The sequence below is a fragment of the Aspergillus versicolor genome, assembly GCF_001890125.1.
Source record: "Aspergillus versicolor CBS 583.65 unplaced genomic scaffold ASPVEscaffold_6, whole genome shotgun sequence".
Lineage (NCBI taxonomy): Eukaryota > Fungi > Ascomycota > Eurotiomycetes > Eurotiales > Aspergillaceae > Aspergillus > Aspergillus versicolor.
Genome location: NW_024467529.1, coordinates 131,282 through 147,903, shown reverse-complemented (window position 1 = coordinate 147,903; position 16,622 = coordinate 131,282). Strand labels below are relative to the sequence as shown.

The window sequence follows — 16,622 nt, the reverse complement described above, 5'->3', positions numbered from 1 at the left end:
ATGAAAGAGAGATGGTGTTCTTGAGTTGGCTCTAACATTGAGGCCCATTCCGAATGAGTCAATACCGTAAGCCAGCCAGCAACACTCACTGGAGCCTACACAGCCTTCATCAACCCTCAGAGAACACATTATATTTCTATTTAGACGTTGAACTCTACGCATTGAGGTAGACATAAATCCTCTTGTTTACATTTGGACCGATGTGGAAGCAGCCTCCTTAGCGGCTATTTATCGTTGGTTATAACTGGTACTGTATTTATACTCACTGCATTACTTTTACCAACTGCATAACGGTCTAATGTTCAACTTCACAGCCTCTGTCTCCAATATGATATAATTCTGCTCCACTGATTTCCCAACAGCCGAGTCCAATATCGGCACGAGTTCTACCCCAAGATCTGGGTCCCCGCAAACTCGTCTCGAGATTCTCGACGCTCGAAGTTCCGACCGTCCGGCTGCACTTGCGGGAACTGCTGTACCCCGGATTTTAAACTATAAATGGGGCATGGATCACAATGTAGAACACCCAGAGTATCACCTATAGCAATGGCCCGCCTCCCCCTTCTAATCGGCATTACATGCCTAGCAGTTTCTGCTCTCTCGGCACCTGCTATTTCAGCACGCAAGAATCTTCCTTGGGCAGATCTCGCAATTTCGGCGCCTCCCAATGGACGATATCTCTACCGCACCGCTACAGGCGACCCGTTTCTCTGGATAGCAGATACGAACTGGGAGCTCTTCCACCGGCTCAACAAAACTGACGCGGACTTGTACCTCGCCGATCGAGCGGCAAAGGGCTTCACTGTTGTCCAGGCTGTGCTCTTGTCCAAGTACAATGTGACCACTATCCCTAATTTCTATGGCGACTTGGCCATTGACAATAGCGACCCTACGCAGCTGAATGAGAATTACTTCAGCTTCGTTGACTGGGTTACTGCGAGAGCCGCGGAATACGGGATCCTGATCTGCTTCGTGCCGGTATGGGGTCGGTATGTTAATGGCGGATGGTATGGGACCATCGGACCGCGACTCTTCAATGAGGAAAACGCCGCAGTGTTTGGGAAGTACCTTGGAAAGAGATACCCCGGTATACCCAAGATGATGGGCGGCGATGCGAATGGGTTCTGGGCCAACAATGTTCCTCAGGCGCGGCAGGCGTGGAGAGATAGCGAGGATGATTCCGCCGACCCTACTTCCTTTCTGGATCCTATTGAAGATACCCGCGGGATCTGGGCTGCCATGATGAAGGGGTTCAAAGAGGAAGAGGCAAAGGTTGGATACGATGCGTTTGTCACTTTCCAGCCGACGAGCCCTTGGATCTCTGATCCGCCTACTCCGTTGCCATATGGCCATAATGTACGCTAACGTGCGGTATAATCCACGTTCAAGTGCTAATTTGTACAGTACATCAACGGAACCCTAGGAACTCTCTCCATGGACGCCGTTCAATCCGGCCACGAAAACCCCGACCCCAACGGCATCGATGCAAATTTCACAGTCCTCACCCCCTGGGACTCAACAAAGAACTACGAGAACATCATCCAGATGCGCTCGCAGTTCCCCGGTCCGGTCATGGACGTCGAGAACCATTACGAAGGCGCGCACGATTCCTTCGATACCGACAAGCCGCTCTGGAATGCGTCGCATGTTCGTCATGGCTTCTATCCTGCGGTGTTTAGCGGTGCTTGTGGTATCACCTATGGGAGTCTTCCGGTGCAGCAGAGCTATGAGAATAGATCGCTTGTTGCGAGCCCGGAGCATTGGCAGGTGCCTCAGCTGGGGCTGTCGGAGGATGCGAGCTGGCATGAGGCAATCCATTGGCCTGGTGCTAAGCAGACTGGGTATGTAGGGAAGTTGTTTACGTCGTTGTCCAGGGAGGAGTTTAATGGATTGAGGCCTGCGAGGGGGTATATCCGCTCACCGGAGGGAAAGGAGAACATCCTCTCATACGAGTCGAACCGGTATATCGCTGGTATGATTACCAAGGGGCACTACTGGGTGTACACAGGATACGGTGACGCTTTTAATCTCGACCTCGCAGGGATCTCGGAGGATTGGGGTTATCCGGCCGACCAGCTGCAGGTTGAGTGGCTTGACCCTCGAACATCCCATACTCATAAGGTGGACTCCGGAATACTTGAAACTTCGAAGGATGAGGCAACATTTACGCCTCCGAGCAGCGGTGGAGTGGATCACGACTGGGTGTTGGTCATCAAGTCGACTTCTAATAGTTGTTGATGTCAGTCAGTCTGCCTGGGGTGGTATGGAATATTTTGAATTTTTAGCCACTTCACAATTATACTATTAAATGAGTACTGATACAGTGAGACCCATGTCTTATCACTTTCCATGTGCAAAGATTTCTATATACAACCCTCATGTACTCCTGCACCGGTAGATGCGTGTTACCGTTCAATGGGCGGAGTTGGCAACTCGGATGGAGCCTGGTTGGAGGGATTCGAGGGGAGCTCATGATGACCCCATGGCTTATTTTCATCGTGATACGGACCGACTGTGCTGATTGTCGGGGGTGTTGCTTGCAATAACCTCTTCCGTTGACTCCGCTCGTACAACGCCCATGCAATGGATAAAAGGGCAATCACCCCCAATGGTACCCCGACTCCTGCCCCAATCGCAACATCGTGGTTCGATGAACCGGTATCCTGAGCCTCCTTGGTATCTGTGGACGAGGAGGTAGTGTTTGCGTCGCTTGTACTAGTGTTGGCGTCGGACTCTTTCACGTAGCCCTCCAAGAGCGCCACCCCCGGGATGAACTTGGCGGATTCGATTGTAAAGGGCTCGTCGTAATCGCATGCTGGGAACTCTTCTCCGGGCCTGTTGACAATGGAGTTGCAACAGTATTGGCTCTCACCATCCTCGGTCACATTGTAAAGCACGATCGCAACTCCGGTGCGCTGTGTTTTCGCTGGAGGAGATTAGCCGTTGACGAGTAGAGATCTGGGGCTATGAGACCTACTGCAATACGTGGGGCACTTTGCACTCTTCCAATCGCGATCTGTGCAGGTGCCGCGCGAAAGACCAAAGGGCTGGTCCTGGGACAGACAGAGGCCGTTATCCAGGCAGATTGACCCTCTGCCACAGCATGCACTGTCCTCCTCACCGGGTTCACATTGGACGTCATCGTAAGTCTCCTTTTTACTTGGATAGTAACATGTTGCAGTGGACAGGCTGACAAGCAGCGCAGTGCAAAACAGCAAGCCCAGTCGGGATCGAAAGGACGCACTGCCGGCCATTTTCGAGGTGCGCGTGAGGAAAGCTAGAGGAGAGCAGGAGAGTGGGAGACTCCGGCCAGAAGAAGCGAAGAGCCTCGAGCTCAGCCTTGTCTGGCCCTGGATTAGGGGCTTTTTGATGAACTCCGCCCCATACTCATTTTATTTTAGCCGGGGACAAAAAGCAACGGGCCGACGATTGGATACGCGAGCTTGGCCCTGCACGCTCGAACCCTCCTCAGCAAGCTAAACCAGAGCCATCGCGGACCGGGTCTTGGCTCGTATTCGATACGGATTCGACTGTTGATTTTATTTTGAATTGCGACCAAACCTCGCAAGGTACCTGGCTTGCTTTCTGCAAACTTCAGTGAGCCTGGCGCCCCAAGCTTTCTGGTCCCGAGTTGTGCCAGCCACGAGGTGCGCCATGGCCGATGAGTTGGCAAAGCTATTGTAAGCACTAATGCAAGCTCTGTATTGGCTTGTTGATGCTCACGTTGTCCCGCTGCGCCACGTTCACAGGATTGATTTGGCCGCTTCGGGAATTTCGCATGCTCCCCCGTGAAGGCTTGTCCAGTGAATTCAAGGACCCTCGGAGACATGACTCGAAGATTGGCATATGCAGTCTTTTATCAGGTGAATGGCGAGTTTATGATCGGCAGCTGCTGGTATAGGAGCCTCTATTAACGAGATCGATGACGACGCATTCACCCCGCTTGCCACGATTTCAGGACGAGAACCCCAGATCTCGATAAAATTATGATCCACGTTTTGCAACTCATAATGTGCCCCGGAGCATGGCTTTTATCCGCCGATACCTCTGGTTGTGGTCGCTGCTTCTGACTGCTTTCTTCTTTTTCCTTCTCCGGTCTCTTCCTGTCCGTAGCCCCTGGCCTTCCATAAAGGTTTTCAATCCAGCCATTTATCTACAATGCACGAGGCAGTGGAAGCCGACTGATGACACTGCTCCATTTGCCCATGAGCCGGTAGGGATAGGAACACTCCGCGATGTCAGGTATGTAGCATCGAACCTTATCAGGGCTATTCTTATTTGTTTGCAGAGAGGGGAACTTCTACCGGGGAGGAGTTTCCACGATAGAATTATTGAACGGATCGTCGCATCTTCCCGCGATTTACGACCCTTATCCAGATTATAATGGAGAGCAAGGGGGATTCAAAGCCTGCTATGGACCACGAGGAACCATCTTAAATCGGCGGGACCCTGAAGATATGGTTCTGACCTACCCTGGTCTGCAGGAAGGTACGTTCTTCTAAACAAATTGTGAACCTGTCTAAAAACTCGTTTATCTAGGCTTTCCGTTCCCAAAGTACGGTTCGTACGAAGCTCTCAAACTGGACGGTTGCACCTGCGCAACCCGAACCTCTCGCTTCGGAGCATATGGTTACATGGAGTCGGGACCGGGCAGCTCTAGTAGTGCCGCAAATCAGGTCTCTTGGGAAGATGTCAACTGGAAGTCGCTCCAGGCGCAGTGCCTTGAGAGGAACAGTGGCAGGTATAGAAACCAAGATAGTGGTTGGGATGGCCTGCTGCCGTTGCAATATGAAACCGTTCAACTCAACCAGAAGCGCAACTCACCAGGGTCTCAGACACGGTCAGCTGTTGTACTTCGAGCATGGCATGATATGAAGTGGACTGATAATATGAAACATCACGTTCGGTCCCTCATAATGGAGCTTTCGTTGCACTCTGGCGCGGAATATGAGGTGTTCCTCTTGACTCACGTCAAGGACAACGATGTCCCGCTATACGGCCCTGATGAGGGTGAAAATGTCCAGAAGCTAAAGGAAATGTATATTCCCAGAGAGTTCTGGGGTATAACAATATTCTTCAATGAGCAGACGCTGGAGTCGTGGTATCCTATGGTGGACGAGCATAAGTATGGCCCCTGAGTATTTCAAATTCTTCCCAGTACTAATTCTTAGACCCCTACATCAACACTTGCAGCCCATGCAGATATTCTCGGTTGCATTCCCCGAGTTCGACTACTACTGGCAATTAGAAATGGACGCGCGTTTCACCGGCCATGCGTACCATTTCCTTCAACGGGCAAGCGAGTTTGCAAAACAACAGCCTAGAAAGTATCTATGGGAGCGGAATGCATACTTTTATATACCCGGTGCGCATGGAAGTTGGACAGATTTTCTCGCTAAAGTCGACAAGTCAATGGAGGGTAAAGCCAGTATTTGGGGTCCTGCTCGCCCAGAGTCTCTGCCATGGCTAGACCCCGTTGGACCTCATCCCCCTATGAAATTTGTTCAGGACAATTACGAATGGGGGACTGGCGAAGAGGCAGATCTGATTACCTTTCTCCCAATATTCGACCCGTCCGACACGACCTGGGTGTTCTCGGACATGGTCTGGAATCTGCCTGAAAATATACCGCGGCGTGCGTCTCCGGTTACCATGGGCCGATTCTCCGGTCTCCTACTGCGTTCTATCCACGATGCACAAGCGGATCAGGGGTTCGCATTGGTGTCGGAGATGACGGCCGCGTCATTCGCACTATGGCACGGTCTGAAAGCCGTCCACGTCCCCCATCCATTATATGCAGATGGCAAATGGACGCCGAAAGAGTTGGCGAGGATTGTAAATCATGGTCCCCCGGAGAGAATTAATGGCGGACCTGATAGTCTCTGGAACTGGGACCATGAATTCGACCATATCTTGTATCGAATGACGTATATGTTCACTGCCCAGACTCCCGAGGACCTTTACCGGCGATGGTTGGGCTACGAAATAGATGCCAATCAATACACCGATGGCAGTTATCATCAGGACCCCCAAGGACGGAATTGGTTTGATAGTGGCGATTTGCGCGAGGATTTATATGGTCCGCTGTGCTTTCCTTTTATGCTTCTGCATCCCGTCAAGAACACGGCGCGGGTGAAAGGAGCGGACATGGCTGTTCCTGTGTGATGCTTCATAACCTTCATAATTCAAAGAGATGCATAAAGATCATAACTATCCATACCTCGGTCCTTCTGATTTAGAAACGTATTTTATCCTTATACGGTACGGAACCGGGACGATCCGCGTGGGCCTGTCATGTGACAGTGTGGCCTGTCAAGTTGTCAGCAGAGTCAGAATTGTGCAAGGGATGAATGAACGACTGGAGGTGAAGCTGACAAAAGTACTGACCGGCGACTCAACAGACTTTCCAGTGCCCTGTTTTCTCGAGTATTCCAGTCCTCGGCGACTCAACAACCGTCCAGTCGCCCGTTCAGTCAAGAGAGTTCCCGTTCAGGCAATGACAGTTGTGTTAGTGCGGGGATGCTAATTGACAGGCCCCACTGACTCGAATTCGATCTCTCTTTTTTTCCTTTCTCTTCCTCTTTCTCCCCAGGTTCTCGTACAATGGCAAGCACAAACGTCCACGTCGAAGCGGCTGTGCCCGAGCAGCAGGAGGAAATTGAAGCAGAGCACTCCGACTACGACTCTGCCGTCTCGGACTCCGACTTCGCCTCGCTCACAACCTCGCTTTCGTCCAGTGTGACAAACTACGTCTACGAGAACGGCCGTCGCTACCACCGCTTCAGAGAGGGCCAGTATTTATTCCCCAATGATGAGGTCGAGCAGGATCGCCTGGACATGGTCCACCACATCGACCGTCTGATGCTTGGCGGGAATCTGTTTAAAGCGCCGATTTCGACGTCTCCCCAGCGGGTGCTGGACATCGGAACCGGCACGGGGATCTGGGCGCTGGAATTCGCCGATGAGTTCCCCAGTGCTGAGGTGCTAGGAATCGACCTGAGTCCGATCCAGCCGCAATGGTATTCCACCGAGCCGAGTTCGTGTTAGAGCGCATGGTTAATCCGTTTGGTGTAGGACTGCCCCCAACTGCCAATTCGTCGTCGACGACGTCGAGGCTGTCTGGCCGTATCCAGCGGTCAAAGCTTTTGACTATATCCATCAGCGCAATATGGTCGGATCCCTTGCTGACTGGGATCGCGTCGCGCGCCAGGCCTTCCAGCACTTGAAGCCCGGTGGTTTCTACGAACTCCAAGAATTCCACTTTCAGTTCTTGACCCAGGGCAATGAGGATGCTTTTAACGATTCCGCCATCAATGAGTGGCAGAAGCTCCTCGCCGAAGGGACAGTCAAATTCGGAAAGCCGCTGAATATTGCACCCGAGCTCGCCAATAAAGTCAAGCGCGCCGGCTTCGTCAATGTTCAGGAGGATGTGCTGAAAATTCCCATCGGGTCATGGCCCAAGGACAAGGCGCTCAAGACGATCGGCCAGTGGATGCAGGTTCATGCGATTGAGTCAGTCGAGCCACTCACCCTGGCGGTGTTTACCCGTGTCCTGGGCTGGAGCGAGGCGGAATGCCGTGTGCTGATTGCAAAGGTCCAAAGGGAATTCAAGGAGCGTCGGCAGTATTATGTTCACTGCCATATTATTTACGGCCAAAAGCCGACTGTCTAAGCGATTGATGTTTGATTTTATGCTACCGATAGCGCTGTTATGCGAATGAGCCATGTCTTTCTTTGTTTGTTAGATATCACTATGCTATGAATATTTCTTGATGAGGCACATCACCTCCTCCACGTCCTCCCAAATCCGCTGTCGATTGCGCAGTCCTTTCAGCCTGTCCCAGTTCTGTTTAATCTGTACATACACCTGATGCCAATTTGCGTTCGTTCGAGAGAGTTTAACATCCGGTCCAGCACTCGGATTCGGGAGTAGAAAATCAAGCAAGCCGTTGACCGGTGTATACTCCTCTGCCAGGATTTTGGAATAGTGTTTGCGTTCTTCGATTAAGAGTTTCATCTCGTTCGCGGTCATCACGGTCCAGGGAGAAGGCGTATGCTCGATTTCCCCCTCGTCCCATGCTTCCCAGAGCCAGGGCATTTCATTGCGTACAAGTCGATACCATATACTGTTTGGCAGATTGGTGAACACTGTCGAGGCCATTCGCAGGCTAGTTATATCAGCAGAATCGAGAAGTCCAACTATCAAGAGGCGGATGTCAAGCGGCAATGACTCCAAGTTGGCCCGGCCTTGCTCTCGTATTTTTGTTACTTCTGGGGACTTGTCGGTGTTATTCTCTTTCGCTGCAGCTAGAAGAGACGGTAGACATGGCACGTAGAGCGGGTTGGCAACCAGATACTCCGCCCCAGGCTCGTGCTTCCAGAACTGTTCCTGTGCTGCGTAAACCTCGCCTGCACGAGGAAACGAGTGGAAGTCTTCCCAGCTAAACTCTGCATTCCGCCACTTCATGAGTCCGGATACATTGACGTGCTTGAACTGGGCTTTGGATTGTCGACAGAATATGTCAAAGCACCAGGGGTGGAATGGCATCGCCAGGTCATTTGAAGGAGTCCATTCTGTCTACAAGTTCCATTAGCAATGTCCGTGCCAGTACAACTGGTGGGAAGTTACGTCAAAATTAACATTGTCTGCCCAGGGACTCTCCAACCCCCCTCGAGCAGGCCAGACGGTAGAATCGCCCATATCCCGCGATGCCATACCATCGCAAACTCCAGATAGGAACCAATCTTGGGATGTCTCCCAGGGTTCGTGCAGACCATCGGGTTTCCATCCCCCTTCAGCTGAGCTCTTATGCACCAGGAACTGGGCTGTGCGACATCCTCGCATCTCTTCGAGGCTGATTCGGTATCCTGAGTACGCATTCGCCTCTGTGCAGTTTGGGCCGGGGATATGTTCCAGCACTTCGGGGTCATGTCCCCCTGGCATTTCATCACCTGTGATAGGGAGGATAGTCTCGGTTCTACCACATGTATTTGTATTTGAGTAGCCAAAGCTCCCGACAGGTTCTCCGTCGAATTGGCCCTGTGGATCCAGTGTGCTGGACAAGAAGTCCCGGTATGCATCAGTAGTGGCGGTGCTTCCCTCCTCGTCGACGCTCATGGCATCGCCCGAGTCAGAGTCGTGGTCGGAGTCATATTCATATGGCTCTTCGTCGCTGTCCTCTGGCGCGTAGTCAGGATCATTCACCACGTCGTCATCGTCACCCTTTGGATATTTCACAGCTACGGCGCAGCCATTCCGAGCACACTGCTCCAAGCTGTCCACCTCGTCGACACCTGGCTCATCGCATTGGCGGCCCGTGTAGTCCCAGCTGGCCAGATCGGGCTCGCCTGGTTTTCGACGCCGCGCAATATTGAAACTCACGCCGCATAGGTGGCAGTACACCTAGAATGTGTTAATCATGCTTGCTGCAAGGTGGGGCTGTAGGTACCTCCGAGTATCCTGCAATCATTAATCTCTATAAAATTATCCAGGAGAGTAACTTACCCATTTTACTCGTGAATTCTTTATAGATACAGTGCTTATAGTATTATCCCAAGGCGTCAAGAGACTTATATTGAGGCAGCTGCAGGCATCAGTGGGTGTCAACCTGTTTGTGTGGGTCTCGTGTTTACCGAGGCGATGGAACAATTTTACCACTAGACCAGAAAGGGCCTCAGGAAGGGTCTGTGTATGATAACTATCCAGGCAGCAGCTGTTCCTGTTCATCAAGGATGCACACTTCTGTTTACGAGTCACTGTTACAACAATTTATGTTTGTTTTGTAGAATGGATATGGACGTCGACGCAATAGAGAAGTAACGATATATATTTCCGCCACTGGTGCATAATACCACGATCTTGCTTTGTTTCCTAGTGCATCAGTTATGGTTCTGGGCTGCCATTGACATTAGTTTTCTTGTTCACGATGGTCCATTGGGAGTGACGAAACTGTTCTCGGCTTGAAGAGTTTCCTCAAGCCGCAGTGCTTACAATTTCCTATTTCGTTCACCCGATGCAGTAATTCTAACCCCGATATCCACATCTCCAAAACCTTCACTATCCAAGAGTGTTTTCAGATCCACTGTCTCCGCGAAAATGACGCAAGGTCCGGAGATTCTCCAGACTCGGCAGAAGGGATAGCCGGATGAATGGCATGTATAAATAAAGAGGGTACAGCACGAAGTAGGCCCCCTCAACCATCCGGTCAACCATGCCATCCCTCGTCGTCCTCACAGCCCTGTGGGCGTTGGCCACCCAGGCCCTTGCCAAATCGGTGAACAGGAGCGCCCTGTTGCCGATTCCGAAGAAACCCCGAGTGTTTATTCTGTCCGACATTTCCAACGAACCCGATGATCAGCAGTCGCTGACTCGGTACCTTCTCTACGCCAACCAATTCCAGACAGAGGGCATTGTGGCGGTCACGTCGACCTGGCTACGCGATGAAGTTCACCCTGAGGATATGCTGTCTGTTATCGATGCCTATGGCAATGTCACGGAGAATCTCAACCAGCATGCCCCGCTGAATGCCCCGTATCCATCCGGTGACCACATTCGCAGTCTTTTGCGGAAGGGCGCGGAGGTACGATCTATTAAATGGTTTAATATTGAGGTACTAAATATCTGTTAGACGTATGGAATGACTGCCGTCGGAAGTAATGTTACCCTCAGCGACGGAGGAAAGCTGCTGCTCGAGCGCCTCCAAGACCCATCGGACGAGCCGCTGTGGGTAACGGCCTGGGGTGGAACCAATGTGCTCGCACAGGTTCTGCACAAAATCCACGATACTCTCTCTGCTGAGGAGGCGGCTGCGTTGCGTTCCAAGCTACGAGTTTACGCCATCTCCGACCAGGACGATACCGGCGCGTGGATCAGACAGCAATGGCCGGATATCTTCTACATCTCATCCACACATGGCTGGAACCAGTACGGACTTGCTGCTTGGATCGGCATCTCGGGCGAACGATACTATGGCGTTGACATTGGCGGTCCTGACTTTTCCAAGGTATCGCACAGTTGGCTGCGTAATAATATCCAGATCGGATCGTATGGGAAGACGGCGTATCCAGACTACAAGTTTATCATGGAAGGCGACACCCCGACGTTCTTGTATCTCGTGCAGAATGGTCTGGGTATGCCGGAGTATCCCCAGTACGGCTCGTGGGGAGGTAGATATGACCTGGTGAATCCGTCAACGGTGCTTAACTTTCGCCACTACTCTGACTCGGCTGATCGGGTTGTTGGCGTGGATAACCAGACCTATACTTCCAGTGCTGCGAGTGTCTGGCGGTGGAGAGATGCGTTCCAGAACGACTTTGCTGCGCGTATGCAGTGGTCTCTGCCGTTGAATATCAGCAAAGCTAACCATCATCCTGTTATTGCATTGAATGGGAGCACTGGGCTTGCTCCCTTGAACCTCACTGTTTCTGTCGGGTCTACTGTTACTCTCGATGCCAGGGGAACTTCTGATCCGGATAATGACAGTCTGACCTTCCGGTGGTTCCAGTACAAAGAGCCTGGTACTAATGACTGGAATGTCGATGGCAAAGTCCCGGCCCTGAATGTGAGTACCTCGAGTGGCGGCCGATTGGCACAGGTGCACATTCCTGCTGAAGAAGAGAGCTGCAATGGTGAAGGGGATAATCCCTCTGGATGCTGGCTGCTGCACTTGATTCTCGAGGTGACGGATAATGGATATCATCCGTTGACCAGCTACCGTCGCATTCTCTTGCAGACTGTCTAACTGAGTGTGTGATATGTACCTTCTTATAAACAAATATGAAACAACCATTTGGAGTATTCTGAAGCAGGAAATATCCATATCTAATAAAGAAATACCCATAGACATCAAATCAATACACATCAGCAATTACCACGAAACTACCGCTATGATAGACTGGCAAATGCCTCTTTTATATCATAGCCATACACCAACTCATTATGCCAATAGTCCGCGGCCGTAGGTTTACAGATCAGCCACGCCTCGTCCAACGCCTTGACCACGTCTTCTGGTAGCGGGCCTTTCTCAAGATTCTCAAGGTTCTGCTCCAGCTGGATCTGACTCGAGACGCCAATAATAATACCGTCGTTACCGCCGTCCTTGATATTCAGCGCGGAATGGTGCGTTAACCAGCGCACGGCAACTTCAAGTAAGCTCAAGCCGTACTGTTGAGCAACCGGCTCGACAATGCGCAGCGCCTCGAACGTGGCGTCCTTGAAATAGCGCTTGCGATATAGATCGCCGACTTCGCGGTCGACGTTGGAATATCGGCCTTCGCTGGGGACGGAGTTGGTCGAGAGGGAGGTGTATTTCCCGGAGAAGAGACCACCTGCCAGCGGATTGTAGACAACAATATCCAGGCTGTATCGGCGACACGCGGCGACGAGTTCTGGCTCGATGGTGCGCGTGATGGCGTTGTACATGCATTGGAAGATCTGACAGTATTAGTCTTATATTTAGTATACCTAGGGGGTGGGTGGGAAGCACCGTTGGTTGTACCCATCCATTGACTCGACACAACATGACAATCTCTGCAACCTCGTACGCAGTATAGTTCGACAAACCCAGCTGGATGAACTTGCCCTGCTTGTGCAGTTCATTGAGCTTCCCCAGCGGCTCCTGGAATGGTGTCGTGCGGTCGGGGGCGTGCAGGTAGAAGATGTCCACACAGCCTGTCCCTAGTTCTGATAGAGACCTGTTCAGCATCTCCTCGACTATTTCTGCTTTATGGGCGCCGGCTTTCTCCTCGTCAGCTCCGTACGGGTACCATTTTGTCGCGCAGCTGAGGCCGCGCTCTTTCCACCGCGCGAGGCGGGTGAATGCTTCTTGCTGGCCGCCGACGTAGCAACGTGCAGTGTCGATCTCGTTGTAGCCCTGCGATTGGAAATAGTCGAGAATAGAGTTGTAGGTGTCCAGGGATGTGATCCGAGCGCCGGTCGATGTGTCTGGGCCACTGGAGGGGGTTAGTATGGATATTAATGGTGGTTGGACACCTACAAGGTCATTGTACCCAGGATAACCCGGGGTTTTCCTCTATTCGCCATTTTAATTGAATGCTTTTTTTTCTCCTTGAAGAGCAGCGATTCGTTCAGCATAAGATAGTCCACTAAATACAGCGCTGGTTACGAATCGCCATCTCCTGTCGGCTCGGATGCCTTCCGAGCAGGTGTCGGTTTCTCCCGATCGTGAGTCAATGCTCGGCTCGGCTGCAATAACTAGAATGGCATTGTATATTATCTGGCGAACCACCTGCTGACCGTACAGGCTTCTACCGGATATTCAACCCAAGCGGTTATCTGATAATAGTCCGTCTGGCTGGATTCATCGATTGTCTGCGTGGGCTGACTGTGACTGCATGGTCATGACATCACCTGCTCAACTATTTATACCAGAGCAAGTCGAAGAACAGTCACAGTAGTAGTTGCTATAGTAATCGCTGTATTAAATATTATCAAAATGCCATTTGGAACTCTGTCTGTATCCAATACCGCCATCCCACAGTATGCGCCGCCGTATCCCACAGACGGCAGCGACTATACCAGCGACACCGTCCTGACAATCTCATACATAACAACATCCCAATGCGTGCGTGATTTCGTCCCAGACATGCTCGAGCTCGACGACGAGCCCGAAGTGCTGGTGATGCTCGTCCAGCACAGAATGACCTCGTTCGGCCCGTACAATGAGTACGTCCACGCGGTCAAGGTCAAGTACCAGGGTCAGAAATATGACTACTTCCTCTCGCTGATCCTGGATGATGACTCGCCGATATCATGCGGTCGCGAGCAGTTCGGATTCCCCAAGAGGCTGGGGGTTGTGAGTTTGGAGCCGAAGACTGGAACCCCCATCACCCATGGTGTCGTGGAGAGGCCGCCGGGGCAGAAGATTGTGGAAGTAGGGTTCCAGCCGAAGCATAAGGTCAAGAGTAGTCTGGAACATACAATTCGGGGCCTGAATCTGCGTGTTATCCCCTCGGTGGTGCCGGGGCAAGGGCCGTCTGTTAAGGAGCTGGTGCCCGTTGATATCACCATCGAGGGCAGTGCGGTATGGCAGGGCGATGGGTCAGTGTGTTTCCCAGAACCATCGCGGTTTGATCCGATGCATGAAGTCAAAGTGCTTCGATATGAGCCGGCGACGCTGCTGCGGAATGCGTCGCTTGCGATACGATGTCCGACCAAGGTGTTTCCACTTTAGTTAGTATCCTCGGCTTTGAATTATATTTTGTAATTACTGTTTTATTAATTAGTTAACTAATTGTACGAGGTGCTTAATAATTTAAATAAAAGGTAGTATTTGACCCCCACTACCTACCCCTCATCTCCAATCCAATTAATTTCATCAATCATGGCACCTCCAGCAATATACCCCAGCCTGCAAGACAAGACAGTCGTCATCTCCGGCGGCGCAGAAGGAATCGGCGCTGCAACCGTCGAGGCCTTCGCCCTGCAAGGCAGCCAAGTCATCTTCCTGGACATCTCCAAAGACGGCGCCCAGAAGACAATCGACCATGTCGTCTCGCGGACACCAGAGGCCGAATCCCGAGCTGGTCCTGCCATCAAGGCCCCTATATTCTACTACTGCGACCTGAGCAGTCTCGCTGAAGTGCAATCGACCGCTGCAAAGATCCTAGAAGAGCACGGGCCCGTGCATGTCCTGGTTAACAATGCCGCTGCGGCGGGCAGCGTCGCGCGACTTGGTTCGCAGGATGTCACGGCTGAAGCGTGGGATTTCAGCATGAATACGAATCTGCGACATGTCTTTTTCCTTACGCAGGCGTTTCTACCGGGGATGAAGAGCCTGGGTGGTGGGAGTATCATCAATATGGGGTCGATTACATGGCGTATTCCAGCTGCTGGCACGCCGGTCTACGGGGCCTGCAAAGCGGCCATCATGGGTTTGACGCGTACGCAGAGCCAGGAATTTGGCGCCGACAATATCAGGGTTAACAGCGTCATGCCGGGTGCGATTGCGACCGAGCGGCAGATTCGCGATGTCCTGACGCCGGAGTACCGTGCGGAGGTTTTCCGAGGGCAGGCTCTACAGCGAGATCTGGTTCCGATGGATGTGGCAAAGGTGATTGTGTTCTTGGGAAGCGAGGAAGCGAGTGCAGTGACGGGCAGCTCGTATGTTGTTGATGGTGGCTGGGTTGGTGATCCTTGAACCTATATAAAGAGGACAGTAAAGATGAGACAAGTGGTCTAATTGTATTTATGTGTATTGTGTGAAATCGCCATGTTAAAGCTGGAAATGCGACTCATCAAGGTCATCAAGGCATAACGCTAAAATGCAAGATATAAAGAGAAATAAAAGGCATAATACAAGACTACTTTGGCAGCCCACGATAAGTGTTGACGTTCTTGAAGCTCCGCGCAGTCTGGAATGTGAACCACGACGACCACAAGAACGCGATGAACATCATCGCGCCCGCAGTTAAACCAAATATCGCAGTCTGCCATCGTTAGCACATATAATTAGATGGCAAAAGAAAGAGAATACCTTTCGCTCGTCAGTGTCGTTGGCCACCATAAAAGGCTTCGCAATCAACACCACGATCGAAACCGAGTATGAAACCCACGACCAGGCCATCAGTGCAATAGGACACTGCCATGTCAGAACCATGCTGGGGTTTATCGACCTGTGCAGCAGGAGACTGTCGGTCGCTCCTCCAACCTCTGGTCTGAATATCACAGTCCATGAGCGGCTGCGCGCATCCAGAAACTGCGCCCGCGCGACTTGGAACATGTTGTGCATTCCGGCATCGCATGGACCGTCGGCCATACTGTGGTTATTGGAGGGGCACATCTTGTGGAAGAACATGAGGTGCTGGGAGCCGGTGACGAGGGCGCCGATGGTGAAGAAGAGCGATGTGTAGAGGAGGGCAGAGACAGCCCATGGCGAGCCATCCAGTCGGGGCCAGGTTGCCACTGTAAGAGCTGTATTTATCGTCGCCTGTGACAGTTAGAAAAGACTCCGAAAACAAAGAGAGAAAGGACATACGGCGAAGCTGATGTACTTGAGCTCCTCGCCCTTTCCCAGCGCAAAGTCTCGCACTCGCTCGCTTAGCTCGAGCAGATCCTTTTGAGGGGCGGAGATGCGCTCGAGGGGCTCGATTGTATATCTCACGAGAGTCCCATAGTATGGCCAGGTAAAGAGATACAGGGCGTAGTACGGCAGGTTTCTGAGCTGAGGCATGGTTGCAGGCCTGGGCTTACCGAGGGGTTGCATTGCAGCCCTTTTAAACAGAGCAAGGCATACTCTGCATACTCCGATCTATAAAAATAATAAGGGAAGACGAATACTAGTTCTGTTCCCAAATGCTTGATTGGACAGCCCAGGTGCTCGAGTCAGAGCCCGTCGGTGATTTGCTGGCCCGTAAGTGCAAGCATGCTGATCCAGTTTTTGTCTGGTTAGCGGCTGCTGATCGGTCTATTTTAGTCTGCCTAAGCCTGTTTAAATCTGTTTTAGTCTATTTCAGGGTCCTCCTTGCATGTCAAGGCGAGTCAAGGCGCGGGATCGCCGCACTGCCCCGACGGGCTGAGCACCGAGTGTGCCTGACTATAGCAGTATACCAAGGCACAACTTAAGAACTAATTCTCAGCCGGTATACTTTGAATTTGGTCAGAA

At 51.8% G+C, this 16,622-nt stretch overlaps 10 protein-coding genes across 10 annotated transcripts; 6 read left to right on the top strand and 4 right to left on the bottom strand.

Moving 5' to 3' along the window:
* Positions 1-191: 191 nt before the first annotated feature.
* Positions 192-2,267, top strand: ASPVEDRAFT_713030 (uncharacterized protein). Its single transcript, XM_040816110.1, has 3 exons — positions 192-247; positions 315-1,356; positions 1,405-2,267. Exons 2-3 carry the CDS (start codon positions 499-501, stop codon positions 2,236-2,238), a joined length of 1,692 nt encoding a protein of 563 aa, XP_040668812.1. The 5' UTR covers positions 192-247; positions 315-498; the 3' UTR covers positions 2,239-2,267.
* Positions 2,256-3,565, bottom strand: ASPVEDRAFT_151618 (uncharacterized protein). The gene is made up of 2 exons (XM_040808268.1): positions 2,978-3,565; positions 2,256-2,926 (listed from the first exon to the last, which is right to left on the bottom strand). Exons 1-2 carry the CDS (start codon positions 3,252-3,254, stop codon positions 2,406-2,408), a joined length of 798 nt encoding a protein of 265 aa, XP_040668811.1. The 5' UTR covers positions 3,255-3,565; the 3' UTR covers positions 2,256-2,405.
* A 187-nt stretch (positions 3,566-3,752) lies between these two features.
* Positions 3,753-6,215, top strand: ASPVEDRAFT_42580 (DUF3405 domain-containing protein). Its single transcript, XM_040812616.1, has 4 exons — positions 3,753-4,242; positions 4,289-4,488; positions 4,540-5,125; positions 5,172-6,215. Exons 1-4 carry the CDS (start codon positions 4,025-4,027, stop codon positions 6,163-6,165), a joined length of 1,998 nt encoding a protein of 665 aa, XP_040668810.1. The 5' UTR covers positions 3,753-4,024; the 3' UTR covers positions 6,166-6,215.
* Positions 6,216-6,603: 388 nt separating this feature from the next.
* On the top strand, positions 6,604-7,672 carry ASPVEDRAFT_29582 (class I SAM-dependent methyltransferase; the record flags this gene model as incomplete). The annotated part of the gene is made up of 2 exons (XM_040810243.1): positions 6,604-7,019; positions 7,075-7,672. 2 exons carry the CDS (start codon positions 6,604-6,606, stop codon positions 7,670-7,672), a joined length of 1,014 nt encoding a protein of 337 aa, XP_040668809.1.
* ASPVEDRAFT_713104 (uncharacterized protein) lies at positions 7,458-9,594 on the bottom strand. The gene is made up of 4 exons (XM_040816112.1): positions 9,506-9,594; positions 9,450-9,460; positions 8,630-9,403; positions 7,458-8,578 (listed from the first exon to the last, which is right to left on the bottom strand). Exons 1-4 carry the CDS (start codon positions 9,507-9,509, stop codon positions 7,757-7,759), a joined length of 1,611 nt encoding a protein of 536 aa, XP_040668808.1. The 5' UTR covers positions 9,510-9,594; the 3' UTR covers positions 7,458-7,756.
* A 497-nt stretch (positions 9,595-10,091) lies between these two features.
* Positions 10,092-11,847, top strand: ASPVEDRAFT_194448 (uncharacterized protein). The gene is made up of 2 exons (XM_040809160.1): positions 10,092-10,580; positions 10,629-11,847. The coding sequence occupies exons 1-2, from the start codon at positions 10,212-10,214 to the stop codon at positions 11,739-11,741; spliced, it is 1,482 nt and encodes a 493-aa protein (XP_040668807.1). The 5' UTR covers positions 10,092-10,211; the 3' UTR covers positions 11,742-11,847.
* On the bottom strand, positions 11,710-13,042 carry ASPVEDRAFT_194447 (aldo/keto reductase family protein; the record flags this gene model as incomplete). Its single annotated transcript, XM_040809159.1, has 3 exons — positions 11,710-12,433; positions 12,486-12,951; positions 12,996-13,042. The coding sequence occupies 3 exons, from the start codon at positions 13,040-13,042 to the stop codon at positions 11,885-11,887; spliced, it is 1,062 nt and encodes a 353-aa protein (XP_040668806.1). The 3' UTR covers positions 11,710-11,884.
* A 297-nt stretch (positions 13,043-13,339) lies between these two features.
* Positions 13,340-14,309, top strand: ASPVEDRAFT_42575 (acetoacetate decarboxylase family protein). The gene has a single exon (XM_040812615.1). It carries the CDS (start codon positions 13,455-13,457, stop codon positions 14,190-14,192), a length of 738 nt encoding a protein of 245 aa, XP_040668805.1. The 5' UTR covers positions 13,340-13,454; the 3' UTR covers positions 14,193-14,309.
* Positions 14,310-14,311: 2 nt separating this feature from the next.
* ASPVEDRAFT_42574 (SDR family NAD(P)-dependent oxidoreductase) lies at positions 14,312-15,341 on the top strand. The gene has a single exon (XM_040812614.1). The coding sequence runs from the start codon at positions 14,343-14,345 to the stop codon at positions 15,156-15,158; it is 816 nt and encodes a 271-aa protein (XP_040668804.1). The 5' UTR covers positions 14,312-14,342; the 3' UTR covers positions 15,159-15,341.
* Positions 15,240-16,240, bottom strand: ASPVEDRAFT_713041 (uncharacterized protein). The gene is made up of 3 exons (XM_040816111.1): positions 15,996-16,240; positions 15,495-15,947; positions 15,240-15,447 (listed from the first exon to the last, which is right to left on the bottom strand). The coding sequence occupies exons 1-3, from the start codon at positions 16,221-16,223 to the stop codon at positions 15,322-15,324; spliced, it is 807 nt and encodes a 268-aa protein (XP_040668803.1). The 5' UTR covers positions 16,224-16,240; the 3' UTR covers positions 15,240-15,321.
* Positions 16,241-16,622: the final 382 nt, after the last annotated feature.

Excerpts from the sequence above, each read along its gene's own strand:
- ASPVEDRAFT_151618 (XM_040808268.1), bottom strand. The coding sequence starts at position 3,254 with ATGGCCGGCAGTGCGTCCTTTCGATCCCGACTGGGCTTGCTGTTTTGC. Across the intron at positions 2,927-2,977 it reads AAAGTGCCCCACGTATTGCA|CGAAAACACAGCGCACCGGA; the intron begins GTAGGTCTCATA and ends AATCTCCTCCAG.
- ASPVEDRAFT_42575 (XM_040812615.1), top strand. The coding sequence starts at position 13,455 with ATGCCATTTGGAACTCTGTCTGTATCCAATACCGCCATCCCACAGTAT.
- ASPVEDRAFT_194448 (XM_040809160.1), top strand. The coding sequence starts at position 10,212 with ATGCCATCCCTCGTCGTCCTCACAGCCCTGTGGGCGTTGGCCACCCAG. Across the intron at positions 10,581-10,628 it reads TTTTGCGGAAGGGCGCGGAG|ACGTATGGAATGACTGCCGT; the intron begins GTACGATCTATT and ends AATATCTGTTAG.
- ASPVEDRAFT_42580 (XM_040812616.1), top strand. The coding sequence starts at position 4,025 with ATGGCTTTTATCCGCCGATACCTCTGGTTGTGGTCGCTGCTTCTGACT. Across the intron at positions 4,489-4,539 it reads CTACCCTGGTCTGCAGGAAG|GCTTTCCGTTCCCAAAGTAC; the intron begins GTACGTTCTTCT and ends TCGTTTATCTAG. Across the intron at positions 5,126-5,171 it reads CCTATGGTGGACGAGCATAA|ACCCCTACATCAACACTTGC; the intron begins GTATGGCCCCTG and ends ACTAATTCTTAG.
- ASPVEDRAFT_713104 (XM_040816112.1), bottom strand. Across the intron at positions 8,579-8,629 it reads CAGACAATGTTAATTTTGAC|ACAGAATGGACTCCTTCAAA; the intron begins GTAACTTCCCAC and ends TGGAACTTGTAG.
- ASPVEDRAFT_713030 (XM_040816110.1), top strand. The coding sequence starts at position 499 with ATGGGGCATGGATCACAATGTAGAACACCCAGAGTATCACCTATAGCA. Across the intron at positions 1,357-1,404 it reads CGTTGCCATATGGCCATAAT|TACATCAACGGAACCCTAGG; the intron begins GTACGCTAACGT and ends TAATTTGTACAG.
- ASPVEDRAFT_713041 (XM_040816111.1), bottom strand. The coding sequence starts at position 16,223 with ATGCAACCCCTCGGTAAGCCCAGGCCTGCAACCATGCCTCAGCTCAGA. Across the intron at positions 15,948-15,995 it reads TCAAGTACATCAGCTTCGCC|GCGACGATAAATACAGCTCT; the intron begins GTATGTCCTTTC and ends TAACTGTCACAG. Across the intron at positions 15,448-15,494 it reads ACGACACTGACGAGCGAAAG|ACTGCGATATTTGGTTTAAC; the intron begins GTATTCTCTTTC and ends TAACGATGGCAG.
- ASPVEDRAFT_42574 (XM_040812614.1), top strand. The coding sequence starts at position 14,343 with ATGGCACCTCCAGCAATATACCCCAGCCTGCAAGACAAGACAGTCGTC.